This window comes from Pinus tabuliformis, chromosome 6 (assembly GCF_031772625.1).
Source record: "Pinus tabuliformis cultivar Carrire ecotype Pingquan chromosome 6, CPIR1, whole genome shotgun sequence".
Lineage (NCBI taxonomy): Eukaryota > Viridiplantae > Streptophyta > Pinopsida > Pinales > Pinaceae > Pinus > Pinus tabuliformis.
In genome coordinates, this window is record NC_142292.1 from 504,339,870 (window position 1) to 504,364,465 (window position 24,596).

General features: G+C 33.7%; 1 protein-coding gene across 2 annotated transcripts; it reads left to right on the plus strand.

Annotated features, from left to right (window-relative positions):
- Nucleotides 1–1,377: 1,377 nt before the first annotated feature.
- LOC149259527 (uncharacterized) lies at nt 1,378–8,936 on the plus strand. Of its 2 annotated transcripts, none has more exons than XM_089418656.1 (3): nt 1,378–2,830; nt 2,968–3,086; nt 8,186–8,936. In XM_089418656.1, exons 1-3 carry the CDS (start codon nt 1,947–1,949, stop codon nt 8,749–8,751), a joined length of 1,569 nt encoding a protein of 522 aa, XP_089274782.1. In that variant the 5' UTR covers nt 1,378–1,946; the 3' UTR covers nt 8,752–8,936. The 2 variants fall into 2 exon arrangements, with proteins under 2 accessions (XP_089274782.1, XP_089274775.1); XM_089418649.1 differs by having other exon boundaries at nt 1,383–2,830; nt 8,183–8,936.
- The last annotated feature ends 15,660 nt before the right edge of the window (nt 8,937–24,596 follow it).

Below are 24,596 nucleotides of genomic sequence, written 5' to 3' on the forward strand. Positions count from 1 at the left end.
TCATCCCTGGATCCCAATGGCGAACAGGTTGCTACGGTCAAACTTATGATCAATAAAGGAAGATCAGATATAATGTGTTGGACCAATAAAGTGAGATCAGACATAATGTGTGGGGCTTGGCCAGAGGTTTTAAATAAATAAAAAATGAGCTTCAACTGAGGCCTTGTTCAGAGAGGTGACAATTTCGCTTGGATGAGTAATATTAATTGGTTTCGCTGATTAAATTTTTATTGTAATTTTGTGAATTTTTTTTGATTGGGAGAGTGTCTGAATTATTTTTTTGATGGTAAAAATGAATTCAGTACCATCGAAAGCTATTAAGTCTTTTAAAATCCTGAAATTTAATAGGTGTAAATGGGATTTCGAACCCTGAGGCACTCAAAATCTTGAAACTTGATAAGTATAAATAGGATTTCTAACCTCCGAAGCACCCAAACTCTTGAAGCTTGACAACTCTAACCAAAATTTTGAAAAAAATTCTACTAGATTTTGACAAAATTGTACCAAAATCTCCATTATTTTCCTAAAAAATATGTTGCCTTTGTAAACTAATTGGATAGAGTGAGGGCCTGTGACCCAGATTTTGAAAAAAATTTAACTAGATTTTCACAAAATTGTGCCGAAATTTCCATTAGTTTGTTAATGAAAATGTTGCCTCATTAAACTACTACGTGGATAGGTTGAGGGGTGAGTAGAATCCGATGAGGGTGGGCCGGAGGAGATGCCAATCTTGATGATCTGTCCCTGAATCTGAAAGCATACGACCAATATGTTGATGCCCTCCACTGTGTTTCTGAGCATTTGCTGAGCATGAGACCTACCCACATAAAAGTAACAGCATCTGGGATGCTGCCTGCCCTGCCTAACTTGTGGGGCAATGTGCAGCGTGGAGTAAATAATGTGAAGAAGACAATTTAATATACAGAGGACCGAGAAAGGAACAATGTGCAAGAAGTAAGAGGGGATGGTGAAAGAAGAGAATAAAGCCAGGGGAAGCTAGATTGCAAATGTCAGAGGAAGATACGCAAACAAGTGCAAAGCTGATCAGGCTTGGACTCTCTGACCCCAACATGGTGTATAATTTGGGATTAATGTGGGATTGACAGGAGATGAGAAGAGGGTTGTGGGTAATGGTCTGACAGGGAAAGAGGGGGGAAAACGAGAGGCATGTGCACTGTCCAATCTAGGCCTCTAACGTCATGTCAAGGATGATGGGCAACAAAGTGCAGAGGGGCCCAGGGCTGCAAGGCTGTGTTACATCAGGTAAATGGGGCCGGGACCCGGGTCAGGATCCTTCAATATCCGTGTGGAAAAAACACCCCCCTTCCACCTAACTCAAAACTTGGACGCCTTTTCCAAGACCCCGTGTGCAATTGAGTGATGTGGGCAATGGGGGAAAATTCTGTTTGCCAAAGTGTGGGAATAAGAGTGTTCATGTGGGACTGGTTAAAAGGAAGCTGCGGGGATTTCTATATTGAGGCAAACCGATTATGGGAGGGGGGAATAGTAATTGAAGCCGGGAATTCAGGATGAGGTATTAGTGGCCAGGGGCAGAGTTCAGAAGCCCTGGTTTGACGACGTGAAGGCTGAGATCTAGGGGATATAGTCGTGCTACGGTTCATGTTTTGATTTGATGTGTGCATTTACGTTACTAGCAAGATTTCTGCTTTGGGAGATAACTGCATTCATTACGCTCTGCATTCAGGTCGTGTCAAAGCTTGATTGAATATGGATATACCTATAGGCTAGACCTACTCTTGTCTTCTTCTTATTTTCTCAGTTCTGTGCAGACAACAAGGTTAGAATTTGATCATTCTGGATTTGGAAATAGGACTAATCTTGGATCGCTGGATTAGGAAAATTTCATCATGTGAAAAGGCCCGAGTATATCTGTATTTTTTCCGGGTTTGGTTTTTTGGGTCTGCGGAAAAAGTCATTTTAAGAATATGGACTCAAATTCTCATGGCGGTGGTAGCAGCAACAGCAGCAGCCATGATCATTGCTGGCCCTCTAAAATGCAGGACTGGCATTTAAGGAGTCCGTGGGATTGGGAAGGCTGCACAGGGCTTTATAGTGGGGGGGATAATAGGTATGAGAAGTTGCCCATGGCTGAATGGGTTTGTTCAGAGGAGGGTTACAATATTGGCAAAGAGTTGTTTCGAGGGACGAGCATGGTTCATGAGTCCTCGGCTCTGTCTGATCAGCCTCTCATGGCTGCTGCTGGTAATTTTACTGAAGTGATCAATGACAGGAGCTTTTCAAGCAAGGCACAGTTTGGACCTCTAGAGGTCAAGATTCATCCGAGTTCTATGGCAGAGGGTTCTGTGAAAAGTGAAGGCAATGGGGTGTTGAAGGGTTGGCTTGTGGAAGGGGTAACGAATGGTGGTAATTTTCTTGGAGGAGGTGCAGAGTATAGCCATTCTAGTCAGAGAAATATGGTGGTTGTTGGATTGGGTGGGAGGAATGATAATTATCACAGTGCTAACGAGGGTCCCATGAGAGAAAACATTAGTGTCATTAAGGATGTTCAGGTGGATTCCCTGACATGCCTTAAGCTGGGAAAAAGGCAGTATTTTGGAGATGGTGCAAATCCGGCCAAGATACTTCATCCAGTCCCTGGTAATAGTGCTGGCGATTGCGTATATAAGAAGCCCAGGGCTTTGCCGGCTTCGACCGCGCAACCTCCACGTTGTCAAGTTGAAGGTTGCAACTTAGTGTTGGCAAATGCTAAAGAGTATCACAAAAGGCACAAGGTCTGTGAAATGCATTCCAAAGCCCCCAAAGTCATCGTGCTCGGAATCGAACAACGATTCTGTCAGCAGTGCAGCAGGTACCTAGCAGGGAGAGAATTGCACCTTTATTTATTTTTTATTGTTTTTCATGTCTAGTAACTCACCATGGATTCATGGTATAATTTTATAACCCAAATGAATAATTGGGTGTTTATGCTATGTTGTGACTACCTAGATTCCATGCCATATCGGAATTTGACGACGCAAAAAGGAGCTGCAGAAGGAGGTTGGCGGGGCACAATGAACGGCGGCGGAAGAATTCATTAGATTCATTGGCCAACTCTGGAAGCCAAGGTAGTTTTTATATACACAAATTTAAGTTTTATTGGAATTCATGCTTCTGTGATCTATATAATGGAGGTTGGAAAATTTTTAGGTAATAATCACAAAAAAAAAATATTTCGACAAAGTAAAAATATTTTGGTAAAGTTTTTCGAACTATCTAATATGGTTCATCATGGAGACAAAATCAACCGTTAGTCTTAGCCAAAATCAACTGTTAATCTTGAAACATTCATCATCAAAACAAGATAAACAATTCATTATCAAAACAAGATGAACAGTTAATCTTGAAGAGTTCATTATCAAAACAAAATGAACAGTTAATCTTGAACAGTTCATCATCAAAACAAAATAAACTCTTTTCAAACCATCTAATATAATTTATCATTAAAACACGAAAAAACAAATATAAGTTTCTTTAAATTTATTGTAAGATGGAGATGTGGATGCATTCAAGTTCAGGTTCATGAACTGGTAATCTTAAACTGTTTGAAGATTTTAGTTTTAGTCTTAGTCATAAACTTTCACATGATTAGTGTGAGAAAACCTCCATCGTTTGTTTCTCAGGTCTGTATATTGTTATAAATTTCTCCAACAATCAGTTTTGACTATTGGTCCCTATATATTTCGTCCTACAAGATCTGAAAATTTTCGAGTCTTACCATTGTTTGCTTCTTATTTTAATTTCCTTCAACGTGATGCAGAACGGTTTTAACGTACCACGTTATTTCGCCCTCAATCTCAATCCAGTCACAGGAAAATTTTAGAAATCATATCAATTATTCAGTTTATGTTTATGCAGACAACGTCTTGTCATATTATGCTGATATGATATGGTTAGTCTTAACTTTTCAGCTTCTCTCGAGTAATAATACAACCACCAACATTAAAGGATAAACATTGGTCTGGGCTGCCCCCTCATACCTAATTCAGTAGCTTTGAATTGATAAACATTGGTCTGGGCTGCCCCCTCATATCTAATTCAGTAGCATTGAATTGATAAACATTGGTCTGGGCTGCCCCCCTCATCCTTAATTTAGGAATTTAAATAGCTTTGAATCAATTTTCCTTTTTTTTAATGAATGTTTTTGTATTTTTTTAAATTGATATGGGAATGAAAATTATTATAACAATATATTAATAGAAGTTGGATGAGGTATTAGATAGTATTGAATTAGAATGAAATAATAATAATCATATTTTTTAATTATGTATATATTATTATTATTTAATTTTCGTAATTTTAATGGTTAAGTTTATTAAGATATACATATTTTATTTTTCTAGTTTTGAATTTGTTTTAAGAGCAAATACATACTTTTAACTATGATGCCTACTCAAATTGTTATTATTACTACACTTTAAATAATAAATTAAATAAAATTGATTTATAAATTTTTTTAATCAAATAATTTTTTAATTAAAAAAAAATTAATTAAAGCTCAAAAAAAGTTGGTATAAAGACACCAGGGCCTGGTTAAACCATTGGGAGATCTACGAGAATGTTGCATTGCAAAACATTAATAACATTAAAAATATTGTTACTTAGTTCAAAGAAAAAATGTGGTGTTAGAAAGATTTAATAGCGAAAAGAAAATTAAGATATTATAAGGAGTTAATCAACCCCACGCTAGAAAACCAAAAGTATCTCTTGGTTTTAACTAGCTCAAAGAAGAAAATTAATACAGCCAAGATTAGAACGAACTCTCATGAGCTCCATAGTGAAATGGGTAGTTGGGCAGTTCCTAAAACACTGGAAGGGATCTGCCATCTCTGTGAGAATATGAACATTGAGGATGAAAATTACTTCCTCTTAGAGTGTCTTGTGTATAACCACATTAGATCTCATTTTCATAATATTTGTTGCAATAGTGACCTTGCTAGCCTTTTACGATGTCAAAATTATAGTGATCTCGGGAGGGTTCTCTCGAAGCTTTTTGAGCATAGGAATAAAGTCTTAAATCAAATTAAATAATTCGTTTTCTTTAGGTCCTATAGACCAAAGTTTGGTCTAAGTGAAAGTTAAACATCATCATCACTATTTTTTACCCATATTTTTTACAATTAAAATTTATACTATACAAATATAATATTTTATTTTTAATGGTTTTTATTTTTTTTTTTTTTTTTTTTTTTATTAATTCAGAAAATTTCAATCCTATTGTTTGATAATGTTGATTTTTTATTTTTATTTGAAATTTATTCTCTAAACTGAAAAACAAATTATCCTTCCTATATATAAGTAAATAATGAATCCATTTTTATTTGAAAATATTTTTAGTGTAAAAGATTTAATATGTATTTTAATGGTTTTAAATAAATTTAGAATTAAAATAGATTTATTTGGGTTTGATACATTTTTATATGACATTTTAATTTAGTTTAAAGACTTGTATCTAAAACAAATTACATAATGTTAAAATTTATAATTTTATTATGTCACGTGTAAAAAAACTAGAATAAGTTCATGATTTCATTTTATTTTTATATTTATCATGTACTCATAAGGATCAAATTTCTTAAAATACAAACTTCTTTTTTAGTGTAAAACTTAATAAAAAATTTACACACAAAGAAATTTGATCTCTGAACCTTTAATAGATTCCAAATTAAAATATGTTTTATACGGATATATATATATATATATATATATATATATATATAATGTATTAAAATCTTAGTAATACATATTGCTACATATATGGGTATGAAAATTTTCTGTAACATGTTTTATTTGATTATTTTTATAATATGCATAACTTTAATTTTACAAAAAAAAGTTGTGTTTAAAACAAAGGTTTATTGTTAACATTAAATTTTTATATATATATTAAGTGTCTTTAAACATAAAGTTTATATATATATATAATTTTTTTTCATCAAATAATTTTAAATTAAAAAATTTAATTAAAATTAATTACAAAAATTCCATATTATATTATTGTATATTTTTTTCTTAAATTCTTAACTATTGAAGTTCATGTTATATAAATGTATTATTATTATTATTATTATTATTATTATTATTATTATTATTATTATTATTATTATTATTATTTCAGAATTGAAATTCCAATCATAATGGTTGATAATGTTAATTTTTTATATTTTCCTAAAATTGATTTTCCAGATGAAATTCATGTTATATAAATGTATTATTTTATTTTTAATGTTTTATTTTCTAATTAATTATTTTTTCAAAATTGAAATTACATTCATAATGGTTGATAATGTTAATTTTTATATTTTTCTAAAATTTATCCTACAGATGAAAAAAACATTATCCTTGCCCCTCTCTATATATATTCAATTTTAATTTGAAATTAATTTGAAATTTTCAAGTGTAGAAATATTTAATGTGTATTTTAATTATTTTAAATAAATTTAGAATTAAAATGGATTTATTTAGGTTTGATACATTTCTATGTGAAAGTTAACTTATTTTAAGGACTAGTATCTAAAATAAATTAGATTTATGTTAAAGTTTATTATTTTATCATTATAGATTTATCTTATTTTGACATTTATCATGTGCAGAGAGGGATCAAATTTCTCCAAATACAAACCTCTTTTTGAGTGTAAAACTTAATGAAAAGTTCACACAGGAAGAAATTTGATCTCTGAACCTTTTAACAAATTCAAATTAAAATATGTTTTAAGCTGATAATACATCTATATAGTGATACATTTGCATGTGAAAGTTAACTTATTTCAAGGACTGGTATCTAAGATAAATTAGATTATGTTAAAGTTTATCATTTTATCATCATAGATTCATCTTATTTTTACATTTATTATGTACAGAGAGGGACCAAATTTCTCAAAATACAAACCTCTTTTTTAATGTAAAACTTAATGAAAATTTTACACAGAAAGAAATTTGATCTTTGAACCTTTAATAAATTCCAAATTAAAATATGTTTTATGCTGATTTTATATATATATATTCTTTCATTCTTATATGTAATGTATTAAAATCCCAGTAATACATATAACTACATAAAATATGGGTATGGCATTTTTCCTTAACTTTTTCTTCTTCTTGTTTTTTTTAATAATAATAAAATAACTTTAATTTTATATAAAAAGAAAGTGTGTTTAGAACAAAAGCTTGTTGTTAACATTAAGTTTTATATATCTATTAATTAAATTTAAAAATAAAGTTTTGAAATATCATATATATATAATAATGTAAGTGGGCTTAATGGTTAAGAGAATGTGTTTGGTCAAAGGTTCAAAAACCAGAGGGGCTAGAGTATGTATGCCTTTGTAGACTTGGCAGTCAAATTCTGTGCAGAGATAGATCCCTTGTCCCACAAACAAGGGAGTCTTATACACCAACTTGGTGTCTTGCTTGCCAATAGTCTTAAAATTATATAATAATATATATAATTTATTAAAATTTTCATAGTATATATGTTTCTAACATTTTTCTTTCACATAATTAATATATATATTTTTTATTTATAAATTTAATATAGATATTATGATTCTTTTTGAAGAAAATTGTTTATAATTTTCTTAATGAAAATAAAATTGCAATAAAATTGAATAGATAAATTATTATTATTATTGAATTAACATCAATGGGATAATAATATATATAATTTATTAAAATTTTCATAATATATATGTTTTTACCATTTTTATTTAACATATTTAATAGTAAAATAATTAAAAATATTATAAAAAAATACTAGGATGTCTCGTTAAAAAAATTCTTATATGTTTTATGGTTTAACTTAGTAATAGTTTTACAATTAAATTAAATGAAATGATTATTATTATCATCATTATAGCATAGCTAATTAATAAAAATCACATGTATTCATGATAGTTTATAATACAGTTGGTCTGTAAATTTAGAGTTGACATGGATGTATGGTTATTGTGATATGCGATAGTTTACAGCACTGTTGGGTATGTAAGTCTATAATGCAAGAACAATAGGATTTATATTAAAGAGTGACAACAGAAACAAACCACATTATTTACACTGGTTACTCAAAGGTTGCCAATTTTGTATCTAGAAAAATAGAGTAGGTAACCAACCATAATTTATTTTACTCTACTAATGTGAATGTTCATGATTGTTATGTACTCTATAGAAGAGAAACGTCTGATAGGTGTACTGGGGGAGAAATTTCCTATGGGGAGATATGCCTTGCCTTACCTGCCATCACCTGGGCGTGCTCTCTCTCTTCTGTCATCACAACAGCCATGGATGAATTCTGGTGCCTGTTCTCTCTCTGGAGACTTATCTTCTCGATCCAGTGCGGCTCTGAGAGAACTTATTGCTGAGAATCGAGCTCAAAGCGTGTCTAGGTATTCCGAGGGTCAATATGATCAGAGAGATAGTCGCAGTGTTCGAATGCTACAACAACCAATACAAGAGCAACAAACACAGTCACAGGAGGAGATGGGAAACTGCAGGTTCATGCCAGGGTTACGTTCCCTTGAGAATAATGGGAAGGTTGAATATGTTGAAGAGGAGGTCAAGAAACATGGGGGAGTAATAGGTAGCCACGCAGTTGTTGTACGGCCCACACTTGATTTGATGCAGCAATCCAATTCTCTATTTGCATTGCAGTCTGGAAGAAACCGGTCATCATCCTCCTCTTCAGAAGAAGAAGAATGTGAAATTTGGAAGTCTTTTGAAGGAACACACATCACATGATTAATCATCGATCCTTATTTAATAGACCTTGAATCTGCAAAGCCATGGCAAGAGATCTGCTATGCATGTTAGGCTGAAAAACTAGTGTAGAAAATTCTCTGTATATCTATTGTACTCAAGCGGGGAATAGATGAATTTTCTATTTATTTTCATGAATATATTTATCGTTTCTGTAATTATTTTCAGCTGATGTTCTGAGTCTGGCTTCTGGTGCAGAAACTTTATTATTGTCTGGTATTTTTGCTTGTGTTTGCAAAATTTTGGTACATACTAAAATTGGTGTTTGTGTGCTGCTCTTTCTTTTCAAACTAAAATGATCCTAGGCCATATAAAAATGGTGATAATGATTCTTTATACTAAGAAAATCTCAAAAGATTTTTTTAGGTTTAAAATAGAGTTTATTTTAAAAATTAGAGATTATCTTAGAAATTAAGAGTCATAGTTGGCAAGTGCACAGAACTATCCTATATCAAATCGAAATTCTTATGCTTTATGAGAATTACAGATAGCCTTGTGCTATAAGTTTTCAAAAATATCAGGAGATTATGTGTTTTTAATCTCAGTATAATTCTGGGAAGTCTTTGGATTTTTTACAAGAGAAAGTTGAAGTGTTAATTCAAATAATTGTGTACATTAAGAGAATTACAAATAGGAACCTGTTGGGGTAATATAAAGTCTGAACTTTTGAAACGACAAAAATTATATTGTATTGTCTATGCATTATTGTATCTCAGTATAATTTTGTATGAAAATTGAAATTTACAAATATTTCCGATGCCAAAACTGTACACATCAATTCAAAGATACAATTTAAAGATTTTGAGGGTATTTCAATCACAATTTAAAGATTTTGAGGGTATTTCAATCCATTCAAAATGTTAGAAAACTCAATTCCAACAAGAAATCAGTGATTTCTAGTCTGGAAAAAATCGGCGATTTCTAGTCTGCTAATTCCAACTTGATTCTCTAATTACGAGTTAGACAATGTATTAGAGAAACCTCTTCCTACTGGACGATAAAAATTCAAGACAACACCTTAGATGGATCTCTTCCTCTCGATAATAAAAATTTCTGATTTCTCATAGTTTTTATCACCTATTTCATCTCTTCATAGGAATATTTTGTTGAATAATATTAAAAGATCATGTGAATAATATTTTTTTTAAATGAAAAGCTGTTTAATATAAATTTATAATTCTAGGGGTAGTGCATTTGGTTTTTTTTTCTATATTGCCAATTAATATTATTACCATAGTGGAGAGAAACGAGTTTTATCTTACCTTCACTTACATCTACAGATTTGAAAAAAAGTACTGTATTATAAAAAAAATCTCACTATTACATTGGGTTTCTTCCTGTGTTATATATATAATAGGATTGAAATCATCTACAGATTTGAAAATAACTACTGTATTATAAAAAAGATCTCACTATTACATTGGGTTTCTTCCCTGTTATATATATATATATAATTAATATGATCGAAATCGCCAGTGATAATTTTGGATCTGGTTGAAGAGGACAACCAGAGGAACTAATGCTAGGTTGTGTTTTCTACATTATCAAGTTATATAAACCACCACTATATTTGTCATAAAATAAAAACCAGTGCCAATGAGAAACCATATGGAAGAATATCAGCCATGCACTCTTGCATGGGCAAGTCGAAAAAGCTACAACAAATGCATTTCCCTCATCCTTTTGAGAAGATTTCCTTGACTCAAGAATTCATCTTTTCTTTCTTCTTCCTTTCTAAATTGCCTGACTTTGCCTCAGTTCTAACCTTCTTTCTTCCATAAACCATGGGACTTTTATCTCCCATGAAATTTTGATCTACTATTTTCTTTCTTATTTCCTATATCCTTTGATCTTCCACCAATGGTTAAAACATAATTGGTAGATTCAAAAACTTTCCCATGAATTTGGTTAAGAAAGTAGTCAAAGCATTACTGATGGATTTAAAAGCTTTTAGCCTCACCTCCTCTAACAAAAACTCAGTGACCACCTCATTAAGCATTAATGTTTTTATATTGCTTTCAATGACCATTTACTAGATTATTCCACGACTCTGGTTAAAAAAGGTCACACAAAGATGAGCTTAATGTTTTTACATTGCTTTAAATGACCATTACTAGATTATTCCATAAATCTGGTAAAAAAGAAAAAGGGCACACAAAATTCTCCTAGTCTATTTTCAATTTTCTATTGGGTCACAGTAGTATTAAACACATTCAAGTGCTCAGCTAAGTAATCACTGCCCATTCTTGAGGAAAACATTTTTTTTGTAGAAAATGTTTATTAACCAATGTTTTAAGCTAATACAAATCATTCAACTTCTTTTAGAGAGTAGCTATAGTTTCCTCTAGAAACATTCAATAAAATTGAAGTGGCCAAGTAGAGCCTAACGATGCTGCTAGCTTTTCTCTCCAATACCTACCCATTCTCTATTTGTCCAATACCACCCATTCTCTATTTTTCATACCAATCTGTTGGGTTCTTCTTGACTTGTGCAATCCATAGATCTCTATCTACAAGAGGATTCTCCATTTTGAGCTTCCAAGGCTCAAGTTTAGATCCATTAAACTTCTCCATTTATATTCTAGAGCTGCTTGCCATTTCCCTCCAACAAGACTTCCTTCTACACAAAATTTGTAGGAATTTACAGGGTAAGTTCCTTAGACAGAACACCAAAGGACAGCGCTCACAACACAATCGCAGATCAATACATCAGTGTTTTTGACGTGGTTAAAACCCTCAAAGAGGGAAACAGTCCACAGTCTGAGCCAACACGGCCACTTCAGGCAATTTATTAATAAAAGAATGAAAATTTACATATGCTTCTCTCATAGACGGATTACCCTACAAGTGACCCTCCATGCGCTTTAAATAGAAATCATGGACCAATCGGGTGTCAAGCCACGAATCAAGTGTCGGTAATACCGATGAGAGAATGAACCGTCGGATCAATACATATCGTGACCGTCGGATTGTAAGTTACAAAATGTACATAGTAAAGAAACACACTTTACCTAACCCTGTACTAGACCAAGTTGTACTTAACTATTTCTTATGTGTCGGAATATCCTAACATCCCCCCTTAAGAACAACTTGGGATAGGATTGAAGGATTTACAAATATGACACAATAGGAGAAGGAAGGAGGCACTAGAGCCTATCCCCCCTTAGTGACAACTTCCTGAACTCCAACCATAAATCGAAGTTTAGTGAACTTCGCCTCTGTGAGAGCCTTTGTGAAGATGTCTGCAACTTGATCATCTGTTGAACAATATTGCACTTCAAGAACATGGTTGTGAATGAGCTTTCTGATGAAGTGCATGTGCAGTTCAATGTGTTTGCTGCGCTGATGTTGGACTGGATCTTTGCATAGTTGAATGGCACTTTGATTATCACACCAAAGTGTAGTCGGACGCTGCTGCTGAAAGCCAAACTGTGACAGGGTCTGACGAAGCCACAAGGCTTCCTTACTAGCTTCTATAGCACAATGATACTCTGCTTCTGCTAATGAAAGAAAAATGGCACCTTGTTTCTTGCAAGCCCATGTAATAGGTCCTGAGCCAAGAGTGAACACATAACCGGCAGTAGACTTCCGATCATCAGGGTCACCAGCCCAATCAGAATCAGTGAAACCAACCAATAGAGGGGCTGCTTCGGCACTGTAATGAATCCCACACTGAACTGTACCTCGAACATAACGAAGTATTCTTTTAGCTGCTTTCCAACGAATTTCACGTGGTTTTTGCATAAACCGAGCAACAAGGCCAACAACAAAGGAAAGGTCAGGATGAGTATGGGTTAGATACAAAAGTTTTTTTACAAGTGGACGGTATAAGGTAGCATCAACTTCAGGAGAAGTACAAGTGACTGAAAGTTTGACTCCAGACTGAAAGGGAGAAGGGGCTGACTTACAGTCTTCCATGTGAAAATGGCGTAGAATATCACAGGCATACTTGGACTGGGAAAGGGAAATACCCTCCTTGGATTGCAAGACTTGAAGACCGAGAAAATAATGTAAGTGTCCTAAGTCTGTCATTTCAAATTTCTTTTTAACGCTGGACTTCACATGGTTTATAAGGTTGGGATCACTACCGGTAAGGATAAGATCATCAACATAAAGAACAAGAATGATAAGAGACTTGCCCACTTTCTTGGTGTAGACAGTATTGTCAAAATGACACCTAGAAAAGCCAGATTCTAAAAGAAAGCTATCCATTTTGGCATACCAAGCTCGAGGAGCTTATTTGAGACCATAAAGGGATTTCTTAAGCCGACATACAAGGCTGGAGTCTGTTTTTATGAAGCCAATGGGTTGTTCCATGTAGATTTCTTCATGCAAGTCCCCATGCAAGAAGGCAGATTTAACATCCATCTGATGGACTTCCCATTTGAACGAGGCAACAAGGGAAAGAACAAGGCGGATAGAGTTCATTTTGGCAACAGGGGAGAAGGTTTCAGTGTAGTCAATGCCTTCAACCTGTGAAAAACCTTTAGCAACAAGATGAGCTTTATGTTTATCAACTTTCCCATCTGGTCCATACTTGGTTCTGTAAACCCATTTGCATCTAACAAGTTTTCGTCCCTTTGGTAGAGGAACAAGATCCCATGTATCATTTGCCAATAATGAATGATATTCTTCATTCATAGCTGCTTCCCAATTTGGATGGCCTGAAGCTTCTGCAAAGGTGTCAAGATCATAATTTACTGGAGCTTGAGCCAGTAAAGAAGAGGCTCTGTCAAACTGAGAACGTGTGCGTCGCTGATCTGTAGGATTACCGGCAAGATCACCTGCTGCATCTCGAGTAGCATGAACCCATTTTGGACGCTGAGGAGCTGAAGGAGGATCCTGAGATGGTGGGGGAGGATTGTCATCCTCACTTTCATCATCTGAAGAAGAAATATTTTCAAAAGTAGAAGAGATAGGGAGAGGTGGCACATCCGCAGACTAGGCTTGCAGGCCGATATATCTTCATCAAATTTTACATCTCTTCTAATGATAACATTTTTGGACTTAAATGGAATAAGTCTATAGCCTTTGACATCTTCAGAATATCCAACAAAAGTACATTTTTCACTCTTAGGTTCTAAAGCTTTATGCTTTTCATCTGGAATATGGGCCCACGCTTCACTTCCAAAAACACGAAAGTGACTTACATCTGGTTTGATTGAGTTCCATGCTTCTTCTGGAGTGATATTCTTTAAAGCTTTAGTAGGAGTGCGATTTATTATGTAATTTGCACAGTTAATTGCTTCTGCCCAAAAACTAAGACCAAGTCCTTTAGATTGTAGCATACAATTAGCCATTTCCTTTAAGTTGCGATTCTTCCTTTCAGCTACACCATTTTGTTGTGGAGTATATGGAACAGTATGTTGCATTTGAATTCCATTCTCAGTGCAAAAGTTGATGAATGTGTTTTTAACATATTCTCCGCCATTATCAGATCTTAGCTTAAGAATTTGATGTCCAGATTGTTTTTCAACAAAGGCCTTGAAGGCCAAAAATGTGTTAAATACTTCACTCTTGAGTTTTAAGAAGTATACCCAAGTGCATCTGGAGAAATCATCACTGAAAGTTAAGAAATACTTGCAGCCAGAGAATGAAACCACTGGAAGTGGACCACATAAATCACTATGCACAAGCTGTAAAGGGGCTGAGGCGTGCCAAGAGGCACTTTTTTCAAAACTGTCTCGATGATGTTTTCTGAGTACACATCCGGAACAAACACCATCTCTGCAAGATACCATAGGAAGACCTGTCACCATATTTTCTTTACATAGATGTTGAAGGGAGCGATAGTTTAAGTGACCAAATCGCTCATGCCAAAGTTTGCTCACTTCATCGTTATGAGCAACAAATACCGAGGGAAGATTTGATGACCCAAAGTTGTGAAACTTATACAACCTTGTAGAATCATCAGCAATGCCAGTAGCTAAAATTTGTTTAGGATCTCTTAGGTCCTTGATTACAACATCATGAGGTGAAAATTCAACGATTTTACCTTCACCTGAATGAGTTATCTGATATACAGATAGAAGGTTGCAGGATAAGGTTGGAACGCATAATATATCATTAAATTGACCATTGTCTAGATGAACAGTTCCAGTCCCTACAACATTAAGAGATCTATCATCACCAACATATATATTTTTGGTGTTACAATCATTTAAAGAAGAAAACATGGCTTTGTTTTTGGCCATGTGATAAGAAACTCCATAATCAATGAGCCACTCATGAGAATGAGAAGAAGAAGATACATTTAATGCATAACCAGACCGAGATGATTGACAACCACATGCAGAAAGTGCCATTCTTGAAGATGAAGTTGAAGTTGAAGAATGCTCCAAATGGATGTTATGTTTCTTCATCGCTGCTTCCAAGGCTTCCATCTTCTTAAAGCATTTGGATTCTAAGTGGCCATCTCGATTACAAAAGTTGCAATGTCTATCAGTCTTCTTCCCTTTGTTTTTATTTGTCTTATCATTTTGTTGAAATGATTTTTCATTTTGAGGCTGAGATTGCTTAGGACCCTTGTTTGGTTTAGGACTATTCTTTTTAGGATATGACTTCTTAGGATTCTTTGAATTTGGTTGCTGCTGGGCGGCTAACTCTTTCTTGGAAGAGTTTCCAAGATTAAGAAGACCAAGGTGTAAGAGTTTTTCTTGTTCTCTTATTAAAGAATCACAAAAAGAGTCAAAGGAAGGGGACTTGTAGTCTGTTCCTTGAGAAATGAAGGCTTCTCTTGTAGAATGGAAGGTGGAAACAAACACAGAGTAGGCTAGTCCCAACTTAGTAAGAATGGAATAGATAAGGTTACTATCTTCTTTCTTAACCTTAACACCTTCCAAGAAATATCTAAGGGTCTTGAACTTGGACAATAAATCTTCAATGCAAGAAAAATTATTAGGGTCCAATGTAAGCAACTCATTTTCAAGTTGATGGACTCTAAGTTCATTTTTAATCCCAAAAACTTTATTGATTTGTTTCATTGCTTCATCAGGAGTATTAAGTTCTGTAATATGGAATCTAAGATCTGGAGAAATAGACATCCCTATCAATCCACGTGCTTGATCTTACCTATTTTCCCATTTAGCAGCCTTATCTTCATCCTTCGGTTTCTTTTCTTGGCCTGAGGCTATTCTGTGGAGACCTTTACTTCTAAGTAAATCCTCAATGTAGGACAACCATTGGAAGTAGTTGGTGCTGTCAAGGGTAACTTGGTATTGACTTTCCATTTCAACGGAAACTGAAGCTAAAGATGCTGAAACTAAGTGTTCCAATGGATAGATCTCGAAAAATTAGGCTGGTTTAAAAAAACGGCTTCCGGATGAAGAAGTTATGGCTTTTTGAAAAAAAGTTGTTGAAGATGCCGACGAAGTGCGGGAATGTGCGGAAATGAAAAAATCCGCCCCCAAAAAAGGGAGACTTGAACCCAAGACCTCTACTCTCATAAATTAGCTTTGCACCAAGTGAGTTATACAAAAAGTTTGAGAGAGAGAAGGGGGGGGGGGGGGGGGGGGTTGATGCTTTGGGTTGCGTGCTTGCTTTGAGAAGGCTCTTTTTCCCTACAAAACAAAAAACACAAAACCCAACACGGACATACAAAAAAAAATGAACCTTGCGGCTCGAAGTTAGCTTTAGCCGAAAAACTAAATATTTTCAAAAATGAACCTTGCGGCTCAAAGTTAGCTTTAGCCGGAAACTAAATATTTTCCTCAATGTTTCTGATTTTCCGAGATCACACTAAGGTGCAGGGAAAAGAGCATACGCATGAGAAAAATCCTTCATTTCTGTTTCTGATTTGCCCAGATCGCACAGAGTTGCAGAGAAAAGAGCATACGCAGAAATGAAAGGTATAGATCCGATAATAAAAAAGAGATAAATAAACCGAAACCGAAATAAACAGAGAGAAAATAACTGTAAACTGCAAATAAACATTGTATACCTCCAGATCTTAAAAATGACGCAGCTAGGGCTACCGGAAACCTTTTCGCGTGAAACGAAAGGGGTTCCTCACTAGAACAGATGCTCCCAACACAATAGAGCAGTCCTCTTAGCCCGAAAGTAGTCAGAAACAGTAGATCTGGGAAATAACAGTCGGATGCAGTTCTACCGGCTTCAGATTTGGATCACCAACGGACGCGGCCCTCAAATAGCTCTGATACCATGTAGGAATTTACAGGGTAAGTTCCTCAGACAGAACACCAAAGGGCATCGCTCACAACACAATCGCAGATCAATACATCAGTGTTTTTGACGTGGTTAAAACCCTCAAAGAGGGAAACAGTCCACGGCCTGAGCCAACGCGACTACTTCAGGGAATTTATTAATAAAAGAATGCAAATTTACATATGCTTCTCTCATAGACGGATTACCCTACAAGTGACCCTCCATGCGCTTTAAATAGAAATCATGGACCAATTGGGTGTCAAGCCACGGATCAAGTGTCGGTAATACCGAGGAGATAATGAACCGTCGAATCACTACATATCGTGACTGTCGGATTGTAAGTTACAAAATGTACATAGTAAAGAAACACACTTTACCTAACCCTATACTAGACCAAGTTGTACTTAACTATTTCCTATGTGTCGGAGTATGCTAACAAAATCCAACTCAAGCAAAGATTAGGTCAAAAAATCTCTGTCCCTTAAAATTTGGATTCGAGGTGTTCATGTTCTTATACTAAATTAAAGGATGTTGACATAGGGAATACACTTCCTCCACTAATATACCATAAAATAATTTACAAAAATTTCAAGCTAAAACATTTAAAAGATCTAAAATGAATAGCAAACCATAAGCAGCAAGATATTTCAAAGAACACTCCTCTTATAAAAAGATCCCACACTCTAAAGCACATTCTATATTATATATCAACTAATGGTTACAATAAAAAAATTATGTGCTCTCTAAGAGTGTTCAATGGTAACTTAAATCAGATGAAAATTCTTACAATTTTATCTACTCCAACTCTTAATTTATAATGCATAATAAAACTATAAATCATTTATGGTTTTCTATTTTTGTATAAAAGAAACCACCAAAAGATTATTCTTTGTCACTACCCACTAAGTAAATGTATAATGTTGAAATTATTCCCTACATATTGCTAAAATATTCTTTACAGCATTGTAGAAATATTTACTACATAATAGCTAAAAGAATTCTTTGCACATTAGTGAAATATTCCTTACAACAGTGCTGATATATTTACTACACAATTGCTGAAATTATTCTCTACACATTGCTAAAATATTTCATACAACATTATTGAAATATTTAGTGTACAATTGCTGAAATTATTCTTTACACAATTGCTAGAATTATTTTTTGGGTCACTAAATATCTTTAAAACAATATTTTTAAAATCTCGGATCGAGGTGTGGTGCCGCGGTAAATAGATTTGCATGGGAATGATGGTGTCAAGCACAAGAAGCCCCCCCTGCCACCCTCCACATGCACGAAACACAAGCCCCCCCCGGCACCCTCCACATGCACGAAACACATGGAGCGGTGGCTCCTTGCATGATGTGAGTAAAGGAATTATCAATTTTCTTTGTGGTTAGTTCGGTAAGTTTTTGTATTTTGCTCTCCTCTTGCCTTGGCTCCAATCCGCACAACACGGTGATGGGGACACAAACATGCTGGTGCGTTTTCCCTGGAAGTGGGCTTAGTTGTGGTTGATCCTAGCTCCTCTCTGAGTATGTGCATAGTTTCTTCACGTGTCCCTATGATCTGCTATATTTGTTTGTTGGCTTTTGGAATGAGAGGCTCTGGTGCGGTCCAGTTGGAAGGTGGTTTCGTTAATGGAAGTTTCAATAGGGGAAGTAGTGGTTGTGGTCTTTTGTTTTCTTGTGTATGTCGTTTTTGGTATTTATATGTCTCGTATGGGATTACACTGGTTGTGGTGCTATGGCTGCTCTTGGGCTCTTGTTTATTTTCCTCTGTGGCCTCAAGGCCTCCCTTCAACGTCTGTTTATTATTAATTTTGAGTTGAGTGACTCGAGGCTCAGGAAATGATTCAACTTATAATTTCGGCTTTGGGGGTTTCTTCCTTCTCGCTTGTTTTCTTGTGTCAGGCATATGAATTTGGGTCTAGTTCAATTTTTAGTTTCTCATATGTTTCCCCTAGCAAGTCCCTGACTCTGTGGCGGCCCCTGGAAGCTTTGTGTTTCTGGGTCAGAGCTTCCACCTCGGTGGTTTACGGGGTCTTTGTTTGTTAGATATTGCTTTTTAAGGTATCATTGGATGATGGCTCGCTCCGCCTCTAGCAAGGGTAAGGCTACCCAAGGCTTGGGTGGTCATTGTAAGAGTCAAAGGAATTCCCCAGGGGTCAACCAGCTCAACGCCTCTGGGGTCGGACTCACAGCCGGAAATCGATTTCTTCAATTATCAATGAGGAAGCAACGACTTACCATGAAGGACTGACAAACATTAGCGCTGGACTTTGGTCATACCTGGGGTCAGACTACCCAATTTAAGTAAACACTCCACCTGTACTGGTTAATGAAGACCCTGCTGGCTAAAGCTCTTGCACAAATCTCGACTTGGGTGGCGGCGACCACTCATGGGTTCCCTGACTATAGTAAAGAATTTCATAAAATTCAGCTTCAATTGCAGTAGTAGAATGGACGACTCCGTTGAATTGAGCAACACATTCAGTGCATCTCTCAAATTGAGCTCCCTGGATCTAGCGCCAAAGAACCTACTAAAGTTGAGTCAACAGAAGATGATTAGCTTGAGGTTGGTCTTTCAATCTTTCTTTTTTGTTTATGCAGAAGTTTAGTATAGTTCAACATGTTTATAGAGACGCTTTAAGTTATTTAGAGAAGATAGTTTAAAGGCAATCAAACTTATTTGCCATGGATGATCAATATTATTGCATTCAGTTATTGGACAGCATATCATGATGTTAGGTGACCAACCGTTCCCTCTAGACAAGTTGAGGCCACTTAACCTTCTAGATTTAGATGTAATCTGCTTTTTTGGTATTGAAATAAAAAATCTTACCAAATTTAAAAAAAACAATATTTCTAAAATATTTGCTTTATAACAACTAAATTATTATATTCACACCAACAAAAATATTGAGAAATATTTTCTTTATAACAACTAAATTATTATGTTCACAACAACTAAAATATTCTCGATATGACAACTAAAATATTATTAACACAACATAGCTCAAAAGTTAGATTCATAACCACTCATATATTTTCTTCACAACAACTCAAATATTCTCTTACACGAGTGTTGAAATATTTTCGAAATTGTTAAATTTCGTAGCGATGCTATAGAAGTTTTCTATAGCAATGTGATGTCCTCCTTGGTGGTAACGAAATTCTCCGCAACACTAATGATCACTGGAGAATTATATGAATATTGAATATAAAAAATTTAAGTTAAATAAGTTCATATGTAAAGTAAGGCGTGAGCTCAACTCATTGGTCAATGTTAACGAGAATTTGGCTATTTCCATGACAGGTAAAATAAGAGGTTAACTCAGTTCATTGGTCAATGTTAGTGAGAATTTGACTATTTCCATGTTGAAGTGTTGAATTTCATTTTATTTTATTAGGATATGCTAATTTAAATTTATAGTTTTGGTAGAGATGTTATCTGGAGTATTCTTATTGTTAAAAAAAATACAAACTTATATGAATTTTTTTTGAAGAAAGAGTAGGTGATTTTATTAATGAAGACACTTATAAATGTTGAGAACTATATTTAATTTTTTTGATATTCCATTTTAATTTTATTATGGGGTTTTAGCATGATTTAGCATATTCATTCATGAAATATTAAAGGATAACTTTAATTATTTGAGTGGATATTGAATAATTTGTTTTTAAAAGTTATTTGTTAAACTTTATGATACATAATTTTTAATATTTAGATATCTTTTTTCATAGTAATTTTAAATATTTTTTATTTTTACACTTACCTTTTAAACATGTCAAAATTTTAATTTTTATTTAAAATAACCTAAAAATAAACAAATAAGTGCACTCATTTTCCAACATAAAGACATCTCACAATACATGGTCATATATATAAGTGCACTCATTTTCCACATAAAGACATCTCACAATACATGGTCATATATTCAATGAAGAAAAAGTTTATATATATGAATATTTCATGGTCATATATTCAATGAAGAAAAAGTTTATATATATATGAATATTTATTTGTAAACATAGAAAAGTGACCCACCTCGAAATATAACTGTCTTTTAAACCGCTCGTTTCGTAAATCTTAAAAAAAAATCAATCTACTTGTTTTTTTATTTATCAATTTAAAAACATTTTTATAAAAAAAATGCAAAAATATAATCTTAGTGCAAAAGATTATCGCCTAAAAATATAAGTAAAAATGAATAATTTATTCTTCTATTTTATCAATGTATTCTGGTTTTTATACATGAAGATTAAAATTACATGTAATACCAAGAGAAATCTTATTGAGCAAATAAAAACTCTACCTGGTCACCAGGCCTGGAAATTGACGTCTTACAAGACGTAGGTTTCAGCACTTGTTGGTGAAAATTTTTGCACGTCTGTCTAAAATATATTGGGGTCCCGTCATTCTGACGTTTAATTAAAAATTCAAACCGTAAAAATCTATTGTACCAGAATTTACTAATCCCCAAAATTATTTATTATAATTAAGGTTGAGTTTATGACAAGGCTATGACAAGGGTATGGCTAGCTTGCTATATTCTTTCAAGCTCTGGTTGTTGAGAATTAATAGAACATTATGGGCATTAGACAATGGGGACTACAGGGCTATGGCACGGGGCACAGCTGGCTAGACATAATTTAATGACCTATTTACTAGCATTGGATTTCACTCTCCTGCGAAACAACTTTAGAATTTACCAGGGTCCAAATACCACTTTCGCCTTTAGAATTTACCAGGGTCCACTTAGTCCACTTACCACTTTCGCCTTTAGAATTTACCATGGTCTAGTTTAGAATTTACTAGGGTCCAGTTACCACTTTGGCCTTCATGGTCTAGTTTAGAATTTACTAGGGTCCAGTTACCACTTTGGCCTTTAAAATTTGAGGGTCCAGTTTAGAATTTACCAGGGTCTAGTTACCACTTTCGCCTTTAGAATTTACCATGGTCCAGTTACCACTTTCGCCTTTGGCATCTAACCATATGTAGTTTGATGAATTATGTGTTTTATGGTTTTACATTTTCCTCTGTGATTGCTCTTTCTTTCTAATTGGAAAAAACAATAACATCCCTGCAATCTTTTAATTTACCCTACTTCATTGTTGAATTTGTTTTTACCCTATTGCAGTGCCGAGTGTTGAATTTGTTAGCCTGTGAATATGGCATGCTTAAAAATTGGTACACTGGTGGTATACAACCTATGAGGTATGTACTCTTTATTTACTTATGCCATTAGTTTATTGTAAAACCTAAAAATACTTACAAGTTATGTAAAATTTGATATGGTATACAGCCGTGGGGAAATTTTGAAGTAAATTAAAGCATGGTTGCTTTTGGAAATTTTGAAGTAAATTAAGGCGTGGTTGCTTTTGATTTTGTTTTTATCCTACTGTAGTGTTGAATTTGTTAGCCTTTGAAAATGGCATGCTTTCTGGCTCAAAATTGCTAGACTGGTGGTATCAGCCTATGAGGTATGTACTCTTTATTTACTTATGTCATTAATTTATTGTAAAACCTGAAAAATACTTACAAGTTATGTAAAATTTGATATGGTATACAACCCCTCACCAAATTTAGAAGTAAATTAAGGCATGGTTGCTTTTGAATTCGTTTTTACCAGGAGTAAATTAAGGGGTGGTTGCTTTTGAATTTGTTTTTACTCTACTATAGTGTTGAATTTGTTAGCCTTTGAATATGGCATGCTTTCTCGTTCAAAACTGCTACATTGGTGGTATCAACCTATGAGGTATGTACTCTTTATTTATTGCAAAACCTGAAAAATACTTACAAGTTATGTCAAATTTGATATGGTATATAGTCCCTAAGGAAATTTTGAAGTAAACTAAGGCATGGTTGCTTTATTTACTTATGTAGTTAGTTATTGTAAAACCTGAAAAATACTCACAAGTTTGAATTTCAATGAAATACACTATAGTTTGGAAAAATTCCACTAAATGTTTTATTTATACTACATTTGCATGGTTTTCATTGTTTAAATAGTCTCACTATAAATTTGGACTATAAATATGATAGACTACAATTCCACTATTTTTACCCACATACAATGATGCATGGTGTCGTTAAATTTCTTTATTTTGTTTGTTGACTTCTATAATGTTAGATTTGTTTGAGTATGGTAGTGAGGTGCACAACAATGAGTTCTCCTAAAATCCGCATGATTGATTGAAAACTAATTGTTGTGTTGTATTTTTATTTTTATTTAATTAAGTTAAAAAAATGAAAACCAAATATTTGTTTTCTATTTTTAGTGAGACATCTTATTTTTTTGGATGGAAATTATAATAAAACTAGTTTGAAAACTAACTAGTGTCAGCTGTATTTTTATTTTTATTTACTTAAGTTAAAAAAATGAAAAACAAATATTTCTTTTTAATTTTAGTCAAACTGATCCTATTTTTTTGGATCTAGAAATTGTAATAAAACTAGAATTCGAGTCTGTTAGTGAAGGGAGATCGAAAATTTTCATATATAATATATTTATAGACCAGAGTATGTTAAAAATAATGTTTCCTGGTTGACATGTCTATACTTATAGACCAGAATATGTTAAAAATAATGTTTCCAGTTGACAAATGTTTGAACATTTTGTCCTCTATACTGGATCTCGAAATTGTAATAAAACTAGATAAAACTAGAATTCGAGTCTGTTAGTGAGGGGAGATTGAAAATTTTCATATATAATATATTTATAGACCAAAATATGTTAAAAATAATGTTTCCTGGTTGACATGTATATACTTATAGACCAGAATATGTTAAAAATAATGTTTCTGGATTGACAAATGTTTGAACATTTTGTCCTCTGTACATTGTTGTAGATGTGTTGTTAATGGTAAAACTACATAAAATATTACAGAAGAATTAAAAATGTGCCTGATTACATAAAATATTACAGAAGAATGAAAAATGTGTGTGATTTGAATGAATTTTCTGAGCCTTTTTAGAAGAATGAAAAAGGTCCGTGATTAGAATTTTCTGAGCCTTTTTAGAAAAATGAAAAAGGTTAGTGATTATAATTTTTCCTTCCTTGTTTCAGAGTTTATGAGGAAAATCGCTTCAATCTGGTTTGTACACGCATGAGAAGAATTTATGAATTGAATCGTTTATGAATTGAACTCTAGTAGATAAATTTATGAGAACAATTTGTAATTGTTCAATCCTCTTGCTTTAATGGTGAAAATTTATAGTTGAATGGTTAACTAAATTCCAAATTGTCCATATTTGCTTTCAAGTTTTCTGCTACTTGAAGATTGTCCAGATTGGGGATCACCTGTTGATATAATTGTCCAGATTGGGGATTACTTTTGTTAGATATGGATATATCTAGGTGAAGTATGAAAGTTTGTAATTATAAGCACAACTTTGGTAATTTGGTTTAAAGAATGTTGTGTTAAGCATGAATAAACGCTAGTAGTTGTTACTTTTAGTAAATTACCATAATTTCACTATATTTTCAACATCATACAATGTAAGATGATTAGTATTATACTCACATTGGAGGCTTGGATGACCATGCTCACACTAGTGATGTACACTGCTCACTAGAATCTACGTGAAAACTATATGATTCTACTTTGAAGCTTTATGAACAAACATAGAATTATTTCTTGATTATTACATAAAAGAGT